The sequence below is a fragment of the Budorcas taxicolor genome, chromosome 22 (assembly GCF_023091745.1).
Source record: "Budorcas taxicolor isolate Tak-1 chromosome 22, Takin1.1, whole genome shotgun sequence".
Classification (NCBI taxonomy): domain Eukaryota; kingdom Metazoa; phylum Chordata; class Mammalia; order Artiodactyla; family Bovidae; genus Budorcas; species Budorcas taxicolor.
Window position 1 is genome coordinate 57370119 of NC_068931.1, and position 13846 is coordinate 57383964.

Genomic DNA, 13846 nt, shown 5'->3' on the forward strand with positions numbered 1-13846 from the left:
ACTTGTGACCAATGCTGACGACTGGACACGGAAGAAACCGCAGGATTCTTTAAAGCGTTCTTGCAAGTTTTCTGTAAGTTTGCAATGATTTCACACTATGAACTGAAAACATTTCAGTATCAGAAAGTGATCATTGCTTTTTCCTGGGTTCCTGTTACGCTGTGCCTGAGCTGGAGGGAGAATCTTCATTCATAAGCATAGCCTCGCTGTTCTCCTGCTACAGTTTTCCTGTCCCTGACATCCCGCAAGCCCCCAGCAGAAATGTGTGGAGCCACTCACGATAGAAAAGCCCGTGCTGGGGGTCTCCCAGCCACGGGGCTGCCACCCAGGTTTCACAGCTGACAGCCCACGTCGCTGAAGACGTGACACAAGGTTCAGATCTACTGCGGTTTGTCCCTTTGAGTGATGGACATCGTGTAGAATGAAGCGAGGAAACACTAGTTTCAACAAGTCTGCAGAAGTCCTCCAGGAGTCAAGGGGCTCATTCATTGCCGGTTTTATCCTGGTGTTGCTAAGTAAAATGTGCAATAGGCACCATCTCAGCGAATGATTGACAGACATACTCCGAGGGAGACCTACCAATTATAGACATCCGCTTCCGGTCACTGTTGAAGTCTAAAAGGGCAAGAACATGGTAGGTCCTCTCCGTGCCCAGCTCACTGATGGTGATCGTGTTCTGGGTCCTGGCGAGGAAGACAAAGCCGAAGTTCCTGGCGGCGCTTACGAGAGCACCCTCGTCAGGAGAGGCTGCCTGGTAGTTGAGTTGACCTAACAGAAGAGGCAAGAGAGAAAACCAGAAAAGCTGAGTTGGCCAGCGAGTGTTCACCAGTGCGGTTCACACAGGGGGTGAGGATGTCCAGTGATCCCTTGAGACCTATGGGGGATTGGTTCCAGGAGCGTCCACAGATAACGAATGCCATGGATGCTCTGGTCCCTTCTAGAAAGTGGCAGATCTACAGTAGATACAGTTGGCACCCTGCATCATGGACACAGAGGGCCAACTCTGCTGCAAAGCCCAAAACATCCCCAAGAAAACACATCGCTGATTCTTAAGGAGTGTGCCAATGGTCACAGTTTTTAAACTTTTATTTCTGATTATAAACAGTATATAAACTAGAAGTGAAAAAAAAAAATCTGGCCAAGAATAGGGGAAAAAAGAAAATCTCATAACCCCACCATCCAGAGGAAGAGCAACGCTATTGATAGCTTTTTATAATTTCTTTCTGTCCTTCCAGAAATGCTTGTTTCTCTAATAGTTTCTGGCATGCTAAGTATACATTTACATCCTGATGATTTTAACACTGTATTTTGAGCATGTTATCACAGCTTTAAAAATTCTATTCCCAGAAATGTAATCTGGGAATGTAATGTGTGACCGCCTTTCCATAATATTTTTACTCCCCAAAATAACACTGTAATAAGGATTCTATACGTGTGTAAAGGTTTCCTGTTTTCTAAGGATAGCTTCCTAGTAATGAAAACACTGAGGTAAACAACACTGATAATTTTTAAGCCTGTTGTCACATACATTACTCACTTGCTCTATAAAAGGATTGTAGTACCAGGTTATCTTCTCTCTAGAACCTTCTTCACCTTAGCAATAGTCTCCTAATTTAAAAAAAAATCTCAAAATGTATCAATCCATTCAATATCTTGATTTTGAAAGTTAAATAATGGGAAACCACATTTATTTCACAACTTGCAAACTTGCTTCACAACAGAAGCAAACCTCTCAATGCCGAGTGAAGAAGCCAGACAGCACAAGCGCGTAACCACGTAACTCCATCTACACGAACCCCCGCAGACAAAGCTAACCCGCACTATTCAAAGTCAGGACAGTAGTCACCTCTGGAGGGGCAATGACAGAGAGGGAACAGGGAAGGGCGTCAAAGGGATGTATGATGTTGTGTTTGTAAAAATCTGGGCGTGCATGACAAGGGAGTATTCAGCTGGTAAAAATTCGCTGAGCTATATGCTTATCTTTGTATGTCAGTAAAAAAAAAAAAATTTTTTTTAAAAAGCTCTCCCTATCCAAGAGTTTGTGTTTTTCAACTCTTCATTTTTCCACCTCCAAGTAGAATGAAAAGTATGTCTATGGTCAGACAAATTTTCACCGGAAAAGGCATTTCATTGTCCACCACGGTTTGACCAGGCTGCAGCCCACAGACGGGCATCTCTTTACACCGTTTGTCCATAGGGGAGGGCGGACGCTCCAGGGTGAAAGGCTGTGTGCTGAATCGCTCAGTTGTGTCTGACTCTTGGCAACCCTGCGGACTGTAGCCCACTTCTGTCCGTGCGGATTCTCCAGGCATTCTCCACTGGAGTGGGCTGCCATTTCCTTCTCCAGAGGATCTTCCCAACCCAGGGACTGAACCCAGGTCTCCTTCATTGCAGGCGGATTCTTTACTGTCTGAGCCACCAGGGAAGCAGGCTATTGGTAGAGCTAAATGCCCCATGCTCACATTCTCCTCCCTTGACAGACAAACTCAGATGGTTCACTCTAAGCCAATATTCATCACTCCCAAATACTAATTAAAGATGAGGCTGGTATCTGTTTGTTCACCCAGAAAGACACACACCAGAAGTTACAAATGCACTTGCTAAATCCAGTCATTCTACAAACACACACACATGCCAGACGGTAAAATATTTAACCAGAGCTAAACAAGCAGCAGTGAGATCAGTCCCCTCCCATCAGCAGGTTTCACTGGCAGGGATATATTACATCATACTGAAGGCAAACTTATTCCAACAGAAAAAAAGGAACAAAATGATAAAAGGTGGTAAATTTCCCATGAGCAAAGACAATCCTATCTGGAGCAAACACTGATATTTTTATCATTAAAAGAAAACCCTTCCATTATGTTCTAGTAATGGAATCACAGGATTGCCAACTAACAGAGATGGGAGAAGCTTCAGAGATCTGGTCCAAACTCCAACTTGATGTTTGCAGGAGGAAATCCGGACTAAAAATTAACCCCCTGAAACCTTTCCTGTAAGAAAATTCTTTATTTACCCCACACCGAGGCACAACCAGAGACTTTCTTTTCTTGTACAAGCTAATTTGTGGATCATGGAACTGATTCAAATTAAAAAGATGTTCAAACAACAAACCTCACCTCTTATTATCCTGATTCCATAGCTTTCTGTGGCTGATAATTCTAGTCACAAGTCTTAAAACAAGTTACTTCTCAGACTGAATATCCTCCTCATTTGTAACTTGCTTGTCCTTCCTAAAGACTCTCACTAATCCAGGTCCTAAGTTTCCTTACTGATCTGATGTGTCCTGGCTCCAAACTTCTAAAACTCATCTCTCTAATCACAATCTCATGGTGCATCCATACTTCAGGCCTTCAGGTGAAGACAATATTTCCAAGCCTTTCAAACTCTGGAAATGGCAACCCATTCCAGTATTCTCGCCTGGAAAATCCCATGGACGGAGGAGCCTGGCAGGCTACAGTCGATGGGGTTGCAAAGAGTCAGACACGACTGAGAGACATCATTTTCTTTCTTCTTTCTTTTCAAACTCTGTTCTCAGCCTCTGCAAGGGCAGGAGTATATGATGGCCCCCACCCTGCCCCTGTATACACACACTTTCTCCCAGTTATTCAAGCAGACACTAATCACAGTATTGCTGGGAAGGGATTTTACAGATATAATTAAAGTCCAAATCTGTTGACTATAAGATAAGGAGATTATCTGAGTGTTCCTAAACTAATTGGGTTAGTCTCAAGTCCAGTCAGTTCAGTTCCTTTCAGTGCTCAGTCCTGTCTGACTCTTTGTAACCCCATGGACTGCAGCACGCTAGGCCTCCCTGTCCATCACCAACTCCCAGAGCTTGCTCAAACTCATGTCTGTTGAGTTGGTGATGCCATCCAGCCATCTCATCCTGTTGTCTCCTTCTCCTCCCCCCTTCAATCTTTCCCAGCATGAGGGTCTTTTCCAGTGAGTCAACTCTTCACATCAGGTGGCCAAAGTATTGGAGTTTCAGCTTCAACATCAGTCCTTCCAATGAACACCCAGGACTGATCTCCTTCAGGATGGACTGGTTGGATCTCCTTGCAGTCCAAGGGACTCTCAAGAGTCTTCTCCAACACCACAGTTCAAAAGCATCAATTTTTCAGCACTCAGCTTTCTTCACAGTCCAACTCTCACATCCATACATGATTACTGGAAAAACCATAGCTTTGACTAGAGGGACCTTTGTTGGCAAAGTAATGGCTCTGGTTTTTAATATGCTGTCTAGGTTGGTCATAGCTTTTCTTCCAAGGAGCAAGTGTCTTAATTTCAAAGTGAAGTGCAAGTCGCTCAGTCATGTCTGACTCTTTGAGACCCCATGGACTATAGTCCACAGAGCCCCCATTCTCCAGGCCGGAATACTGGAGTGGGTAGCTCTTCCCTTCTCCAGGGCATCTTCCCAACCCAGGGGTCTCCCACATTGCCAGTGGATTCTTTATCAGCTGAGCCACCAGGGAAGCCCTAGTCCTCCAAAGGGACTGGCTTCTTCCCAGGGAGAGAGAGACTGAAGCATGAAAGGTGTGGATGGGAGGGAGATTCTTGGTGGCTGGTTTTGAAGATGGGGGAAACCACGAGGCAAGGAAAGAGAGAGAGGCCTGTGGGAGCAGACAGCAGCCCCAGCTGAGAGCCAGCGAGGAAATGGAGACCTCAGTCCTGCAACCCCAGAGCACTGGATCCTGCTCTCAACTTGGAAGAGGATGCTGAGTGGCTGGACCTGGATTTTAGGGAGGTCCTTGGCACAGAACCCCATCATGCCCTGCGCAGACATCTCATCTAAAGAGCTGTGGGCGAAGGAATGGATGATCCAAGCCACTGCGTTGTGGGCATCTAGTGTAGAGCCGCAGAAAACCAACACAGCTGCTCCACACTCAGCCGCCGCGTGCCCTCCTACACATGCTCAACACGTGGGCCACATCCCCTGTCTGCTGAGCGTCCCCTCGTTGCTCATATTATGCATAAGGACCGAAGAGCCAATCTCCACTATTGTAAAAGCGGGAAACTGAGAGCGAAAGAGCAATGGCGCACCAGCACGGCAGAGCGAGAGGACTCGGCTAAAACGAGCTTTCACCTGTCATCCAAGCTCAAGGAGGTATTGGGCGCTTTCTGGGGCTGAATTTCTCAGCTGTAACACTGGGAGTTGTTATCCCCAAGGTCCCTTCCCATGGACCCTTTCAAGGTGCTTTTATTGGTCAAAGACAAAATCAGACTCTCCTTTACTTCCTGTGCTTAGAAATCCAACTCGCCTCCACTTTCAGCGTCCAGAGCAATTTGCCTGTGATGTGCCGCATGGGGCAAGATGCCTCGGGGTGTACAATTCTGCCTCGGTGGACAGTGGGACAAAGAGCTGCACATTATCAGGCTGGAAAGGACTTTGAACTCCAGCCCTCCTCCCGTGACATGCAGGAAACCACTGCCCAGCAGAAAACGCTAGGCTGCCTTGTGTGTTATGGCAAGAACCCAGACGGGGACCGCCCACCTCCAGCACAGAGCCCAGGACTCTTCCCGTGAAATCCCAGTGGAGAAAGAAGGAAATGGAGACCACAGATGTATACACACTTGCTTAAGTTGGCAGGTTAACTTTCAAAATAATACCATCACACACTCCAAAAAAAAAAAAAAAAAGTAGAATAAACTTACAAATGAGCCAAAAACTAAGAGAACCCAGTTGCTTAAAAATATCATACTTGATTCTTATCATACCAGTAAAATGTGCTTAGCTAGTCAAACAGATTTTGACCTCTGCTTCAGTTATCCGTGACCTGATCTTACCTTTTTCTATCTCCCTGGTTTGGCCTGTTAATAGCCCCTTCCATGCGTCTACCCAACCTGAATTCTGCTGTTATCTCAGCTTTATTGCACAATTAGATTCATTCTTGGAGAATGAGTGTCTTTGAAACTTGCTGCAAGATACACATAGCTTCTATACATTTAGTTTTTTATGTCTCCTCTGAAGATTTCATCATCTACATATGAAACCTCAGAATCAGAAAACAAGGACATCCGTTCCTATGCTGGGTTGATTAAAGTGGAGAATAAGTAAGTGATAGTCACTCGGTTGGATTTGACTCTTTGTGACCCCATAGACTGTAGCCTTGGAGAAGGCAATGGCACCCAACTCCAGTACTCTTGCCTGGAGAACCCCACGGACGAGGAGTTTGGTAGGCTGCAGTCCATGGGGTCGCGAAGAGTCGGACACAACTGAGTGACTTCACTTTCACTTTCCACTTTCCTGCATTGGAGAAGGAAATGGCAACCCACTCCAGTGTTCTTGCCTGGAGAATCCCAGGGATGGCGGAGCCTGATGGGCTGCCATCTATGTGGTCACACAGAGTCGGACACGACTGAAGCGACTTAGGAGCAGCAGCAGCAGACTGTAGCCTACCAGGCTCCTCTGTCTGTGGAATTCTCCAGCGAAGAATACTAGAGTGGGTTGCCATTCTCTCCACTGGAGATCTTCCTGACTCAAGGGTCAAATCCTGATCTCCTGCATTGCAGGCAGCTTTTTTACCACCTGAGCCACCAGGGAAGCCCAAAAGTGGAGAATGCACATAACAAAGGGGCACTTTTGGCTCTTTCCAGAATGTACATATGTATTTATGTAATGTATCATTGTGTGAATAGGTGATAAGATACCTAGCTTTCATTGATACTGGACCATCTTGAGGTAACAAAGCTGGCACAAGCTGCATTTAAGAATTCTGCAGACATGGCAACAACATAAACGTCCGCTGACAGATGAACGGATAAAGAAGATGTGGTGTGTGTGTACACACGCACTGGAATACTGCTCAGCCACAAAAAAGAACAAAACAATGCCATTTACAGTGACACAGGTGAACCTGGAGGTTATCATACTAAGTGAAGTAAGTTGGAAAGAGAAAGACAAATACCATGTGGTATCACTCACATGCGGGATCGAAAGTACAACACGGACTTATCCAGGAAGCAGGAGCAATCTCAGAGAGAGAACAGACTTGCGGTTGCCAAGGGAGAGGGAGTGTGGGGGAGGATGGATTGGGGTTTGGGGTCAGCAGGTACAAACTATTCTACAGGATGGATATACAACAAGGTCTGATTGCATAGCACCAGGAACTATATTCAATATCCTATGATAAACCATAATGGAAAACACTATGAAACATAAAAATGTATATACCTGTGTAACTGAATCACTTTGCTATACAGCAGAAATTAACACAACAGTATAAACCAACTATAATTTTCTTTAAAAATTAACAAACACAAAAAAGAATTCTGCTTTTCAGAATTCACTTAATTTTCAGAAGTCATTTAATTTGGAGGTATCTGGGTTCTGGGAAGGACTTGACGACAGCTGGACTGCTATCCATTCGTCCTTTTCTCCAGGTGCAGGGAGAAAGGAGTCGGTGATCTGGTCTAGTTGTTTCATCCGCTGGCTTCTGGGTAAACAGACCAAAATGACACTTGCTAGGAAGAAGAAGCCTTACATCCGAAAAGCCTTCTGCAAGATATCTATGGCAAAGACCTACCCATAGGAAATAGAACCCAGGATCTAGAGGGCAAGTCTCCCTGGAGGATGCCACGTAAGCCGTGTACGTCTCTGGGGTATAACATGAAGACGTGTCAGTAATGAAACCTAACTGAAATGCTTCTAGTTCACGCAACTCTTCGTATGCATTCGAGTCCCAAGCACGAGTTCACTGTCAACTAAAAACAAAAAAAACTGGTCTCCGGCGTCCAAGATGCGACAGCCACACTCACCGTCGAGCCTGTCCACCATGACGGTGTGACACACCGCCAGCAGGAAGAAGAACTGCTGCACCTCTGGCTCCTTCCCCGACTGGATCTGCTCAATGAGATAATGGTCATAAAATGCGAGCTTCCCGTCGGCGAACGTATTCCAGCTAAAATCCACTGGCTGAAAGAAACAGAGAAGGGAAAATGGTCATGTAAAACAGACGACTCGGGCTTCACAAATGATAGGAACTTTTCTTGGAAGCTGTGTCTTCATGCAAACATCCCCTTAGGATTTTAATATGTTCTGAAGTGTCCAGAGGCTCATATCTGTTTTAACATAGCCTGGTGTGAGTCAAATTGCGTCCCCCCCCAAAAAAGATATGTTGCAGTCCTAGCCCCTGGTACCTGGGAATAGGACCTTCTTTGGAAATAAGGTCTTGGTAGATGTAATCAAGAGAAAGTTTATACTGAGCACAAGGAACTATACTCAATACTCTGTAATAACCTAAATGGGAAAAGATTTTGAAAAAGAATAGATACGTGTATATATTAAATAACTGAATGACTTTGCTGTACACCTGAAACTAACACATTATTAATCAACTTTACCCCAATGTAAAAAACGAAAAACAAAGATGAGGTTAAATGGATTAGAGAGACCCTAATCTAGGGACTGGCCTGGTGGCTCGATGGTAACGAGTCCACCTGCAATGCAGGAAATGCAAGAAATGTGGCCTTGATCTCTGGGTCAGGAAGATCTGGAGGAGGGCATGGCAACCCACTACAGTCGTCTTGCTTGGAGGATCCCATGGATAGAGGAGACTGGTGAGCTACAGTCCACAGGGTTGCAAGGAGTCAGACATGACTGAGCGACTGAGCACAGACGCACACAACCCAACGACTGGGGTCTTTATAAACGGAAGGAAATCTGGACAGACACACAGGGAGAAGGAAGGCCGTGTGACGACAGAGGCAGACTTCTGAGTGATGCGTCTGCCGGCCAAGGGCCCAGGACTGCAGGCAACCGCCAGAGCCCAGGAAGAGGCCACGACGGATTCCGCCCCAGAGATCCCAGAGGGAGTGTGCGCCTGCCGACTGCTCCATTCGAACTTGTGGCCTCCAGCGCTGCGCGGGAATACACTCCTATTGCTGTGAGACACCTATTCTATGGGAGCTTGTTACAGCCCAGGAAAGTCATACACACCCCAAACGACTTCGTCTGTGAAAGGACTCACCTCGATTTTGCTATGACTATTCTGAGAAGCATCTCGATGGTCTCCTGGGAACAAACAGGATAAAACAAATTGAATCAACAGGTCTCTTAGCCCGTCTGGGAGCCCGTCAGAAGGGCCCCTTCCTCAAGCCCTCAGCATCCCGCCTTCCTCACTGACATTCTGTGAATCAGCAGCTTACAGCAAAACGTTTCCTCCAAGAGGAAATTTATGATGTTCTCACAGCTTTTAAAATAATTATATTGTTTTTAAATATTTAAATGTTACGGGCATCCACTTTGAATGCAGCACTAGCCTTGTTATAAGTATATAGCACATTTCAGAATATTACAATGGAAATCAATTTTTAAAATATAATTGTGATGAAAAACAAAGTCTACCATCTCAACTATTTCGTTGTTTGTTTTCTGGCCGGCTCGAGGCTTGTGGGATCTTAGTTCCCTGATAAGGGGTCGAATCCAGGCCCCCAGCAGTGGAAGTATGGAGTCCTAAGCACTGGACCACCAGGGAATTTCATCCCAACTATTTTTAAATGAACAGTTCGGTGGCAGTAAGTACAATCATACTGCTGTACAGCCTTCAGCACCATCCATCTCGATGGCTCCTTCATCGAAAGGAAATGCTGTTTTCATTAAACACTAATTCCTCATTCCCTTCTTCCCTTAAACCCTGGCAATCACCATTCTACTCTCTAGCTTTCCGAATTTGACTTCTCCAAGTGCCTCGAAGAAATGGAATCATACAGTATGTTTCCTTTTGTGTCTGGCTTATTGCACGTAGCATAATAACCTCAGAGTTCATCCGTGTGTCACATTCTCCTTCCTTTTCAAGACAGTATAATATTCCACCGTGTGTATACATCACATTTTCCTATCCATTCATCCACTGATGGACACTTTAAGTTACTACTACACCTTCCCTATTATGAATAATGCTACTACGGACATGGATGTACAAATACAAGACCCTGCTTTTGGTTCTTTCGGGTGTGTAACCAGGAGCAAACTTGCTGGATCACATGGCAAGCTAACTTTTTGAGGAATATATACCTAATTCTGACTCCTCACCTCCCCACGTGTGTGGTCTCAATGCTCCAGTGATGCTGCTTGAGAAACATCACCAGAATAACCACCAGAGCTTTGCACTGGGAGGGGACCACTCCAGGGAGGCAGCCTCTGGTCGCACACGTCCAGAGATGGAGTAACAGCTTCTGCTCACCGTAAATTTGCCCATTGATGCAGCACTTCTTAAAGGTCATGATGTTCTGCGTGAGGGTCCCCGTCTTGTCTGAGAAGATGTAATGGATCTGCCCGAGCTGCTCGTTCAGCGTGGTGGTTCTCGCCTTTGCGGGCGTGTCCTTCTCAGGATAGTACATCTGCAGGTCCCAGTTGATGAAGTAACTCTGGCCAAGACGAATCACCTCCACACTAGCAAGATAAAAGATTACTTTCAATCGAGCTCTCAGATATGAGCGGCAGGCAGTGGATTTTGTCCTTGCTTTGCAATAGGAGCAAGCTACTCATCCACAGGGAGACCAGCCCTGCAGTGACCCGTGCCCAGCCTCTGGGATCTCCTGACCAAACACATCTTTCTCCAGCTTCAAGGTCAAAGTGTCCTCTCAAGGTGGTTTCCTACAAACCCCTGAGCACATCCAGCCACAGAAGCCTCTGTTCAGAACACACAGCCCGTGTGGGTGACGCGGTAACTAACACTGCAGGGGGTACCCCCCCCACATGAGACAACATCTGCTCTCTTCTCTCAGTCCCCATCGCACCCAGGGACGATGGAAAGGTATGTTCAACTCTGCCCTCAATTGGAGGCAAAAGGAGTGAGAGCCCACTAGGTTATACACCCCTGTGTGCTCTCGAGTAGCACAAAGGACTTTTGGCAGATAACCCACAAGTTGCAACTGCACACTGTTAAAAAATTTTTTTTTTAACATTTTTTAAATTGAAGTACAGTTAATTTGCAGTGCTATGTTAGTTTCTGGTATATAGCAAAGTGATTCAGCAATATACATTTTTTGAGGAACATGCACATATATATATTCTTTTTCAGATTCTTTTTCATTAGAGGTTATTACAAGATATGAAATATAGTTTCCTGTGCTAAACAGTAGGTCCTTGTCGTTTACCCACTTTGTGAGTGAAACTGTTAGTCACTCAGTTGTGTCCGACTCTTTGGAACCCCATTGACTGAAGCCCACCAGGCTCCTCTAATTCTCCAGGCAAGAACACTGGAGTGGGTTGCCATGTCCATCTTCAGGGGATATTCCCAACCCAGGGATCAAACCTCGGTCTCCTGAATTGCAGGCAGATTCTTTACCATCTGAGCCACCAGAGAAGCTCATTTTTTATATATTCCTAAATTCTTATAAGATTATAGAATGTCCAAAATACAGTACTCTAAAAGGATCATTCCTACTTGAAAACTATAATTGATTAAATCTATCTCAGTTTTAAGGAAGGTGCTTACACATCCAGCCACTGTTCAGTGGGCAAAGGATGTCTGTAAAGAATGGAACTAAACAGATGGAAAAATAACTCCCTTCTTTTCTGCTCCCTTATATGCTTCATGAGTGCCTAGTATTACCAGACATTATCCTAGGTACGGGGGATACGTCAATAAACAAAAGAGACAAAAATCCTGGCCCTCAAGTAAATATATACTACATTAGACGGTGAGAATCATCTGTAGAAAATCAAAGCACCATAAAGAGAGGCAGAGGCCGACAGGCAGAGGAAGTGATGTTGAAGACAGAGAGGGCCAGGAATAGCCAGGGGTATAAGGTGAGCTTTGAGCAGAGCTCTCAAGGAAATGAGAGAGCAGCCATGTAGACATGGGAGGGAAAGGGTACTCCAGGGAGCGGTCGGAGCAGGTGCAAAGGCCCAGGGGCAGGTGCTGATACCACTGAGACGTTCAAGGAGGCTCGAGGTGAGGGAGCCTGGGGAGTGGGTGGAGGTGCAGGTCACGACCGGGTAGGCAGGGCAGTGTAGTCGGTCCCATGGGCCTGTGGGCGCAGTGTGACTGCAGTCAGTCTATTCTGAATGAGACAGAAAGCTACTGTGGGGCTAAAAGCAGAACAGAGATACTATCTGAAATGACCTGACTGACGTATGCTTCAAAAGGACCTTCGCTTCCAAGAGAAACAAACCAACAAAAAAATCATATTAATCACATGACATGACTTTTTAAAACCTAAAACTCCATATACGGTTTACGTATAATATACATGTGTGAAAGTGTCAGTCGCTCAGTCACGTTCAACTTTTTGTGGCCCCATGGCCTGCCAGGCTCCTCTGATCGTGGAATTCTCCAGGCAACAATACTGGGGGCTTCCCTGGTGGCTCAGATGGTAAAGAATACGCCTGCAATGCGGGAGACCCAGGTTCGATCCCTGGGTTGGGAAGATCCCCTGGAGAAGGGAATGGCAACTCACTCCAGTATTCTTGTCTAGAGAATTCCATGGACAGAGGAGCCTGGTGGGGTACAGTCCATGGCGTCACAGAGTCAGACAGGACTGAGCAACTAACACTTTTACATTTAACAACACTGGAGTGGGTTGCCTTTCCCTTCTCCAGGGGATCTTCTCAACCCAGGGATCAAAACCAGATCTCCTGCGCTGCAGGCAGATTCTTCACCATCTGAGCCACCAGAGAGGCCCTAATACGTATGTACAAATACAGACAAAACAGTCTGTATAGTAGTCCCCCTAACAAAGGTAAAATCATCTCAGTTTTTTTTCAAAGTAACTGCAAACACATGGCTCCCCAGGGCTTTACTTCACATGAAAAGAGCGATAGTAACTACAGCTAATAAAATTAAAACTAAAACAAATGTACGTGTAATAAAATTAAAATAAAATAAATACTTCTAATTACAGGTGTGCATGCAGTCTTATATGCCTCTGGGCTATTACTTATGGGAACCAAGAGCAGACTCTGGCTGCTGGGGATATTTCAAGGCACTATTTTTCTCCCAGTGGTTTAAAGTTCAACTAACCAGAGACAGTGAAACTTGATATTAAGAAAGCAAAAAAGGAGAAAGTATCAGAAAACAAGGTGATGACCATCTATCAGACATAGGACCCTCTTTTATTACTCTTTTATCACAGTTGGGGTTGAGATGAGAAAGAGAACATTTTGAGAGGCGAAATGTGGGAGGCAGCGTTCAGGAAGCCCAGTGAGTTTTACAAGCTGGAGATATACCAGGTAGTGATACAGAAGATACAGAAAAGAGGTTAGGATGGGTCCTGAAATGGAGAACAACGAAGTTATTCCATGACATCTAAATCTTCATCCAGCTCTTTCTGATGCGTGAGCTTGAGCTTTGGAGCCCAGTCAGAAGGAATCCTGCCAAGAAAGTGACTGCAGGAGTGGCGCTTGACCTCTGAACTCCAGTAGCTTTATCTGTCAAGAGGTCAAGATACAAGATGCTGTGCCTAGCACGGAGCAGACATGCAGTGTGAATTTCCTCTGCCCAGATCACCCTCAATTCTGAAGTGAGAGCTCTTTTCTTATTTGTTCCGTACGACCTTTAAAACAAGTATTGCCAAAATTGAAGGTGCTGAATTGGCAAGGTGTACCAAATTCTTCTCTTAAAGCAGAAGGCCAAAGAGAAGTCAGCCTTACCTGACATAGAGAGAGATGGGCACCAGGGTGTTGAGAACAATGATGTAGCCCCAGAAATTTAGAAATCCACGGTAGGAGGGTGTAGAGTCTTCTCCATCATAGAGGTACCAGGAAAAATTGCCAACTTGAGCTTCCCAGTAAGCATGGCCGATGGCAAGACCCGCAGAAAGCAAGATGAGAACAACAAAGATCTGAAAGACACACAGTAGTTAGGCTTAACGCTAAGGACACATTCCCAGTCCCATGCAT

General features: G+C 45.5%; 1 protein-coding gene across 1 annotated transcript in view; it reads right to left on the reverse strand.

Annotated features, from left to right (window-relative positions):
* ATP8B1 (ATPase phospholipid transporting 8B1) overlaps positions 1 to 13846 on the reverse strand; it is a 53082-nt gene that overhangs the window by 19833 nt on the left and 19403 nt on the right. The window contains exons 11-15 of the mRNA XM_052660463.1: positions 13598 to 13788; positions 10185 to 10393; positions 8970 to 9013; positions 7759 to 7915; positions 580 to 768 (exon numbers count right to left, since the gene is read on the reverse strand). Of these exons, the coding sequence (XP_052516423.1) occupies positions 580 to 768; positions 7759 to 7915; positions 8970 to 9013; positions 10185 to 10393; positions 13598 to 13788 (790 nt within the window). The remainder of the gene's footprint in view (positions 1 to 579; positions 769 to 7758; positions 7916 to 8969; positions 9014 to 10184; positions 10394 to 13597; positions 13789 to 13846) is intronic.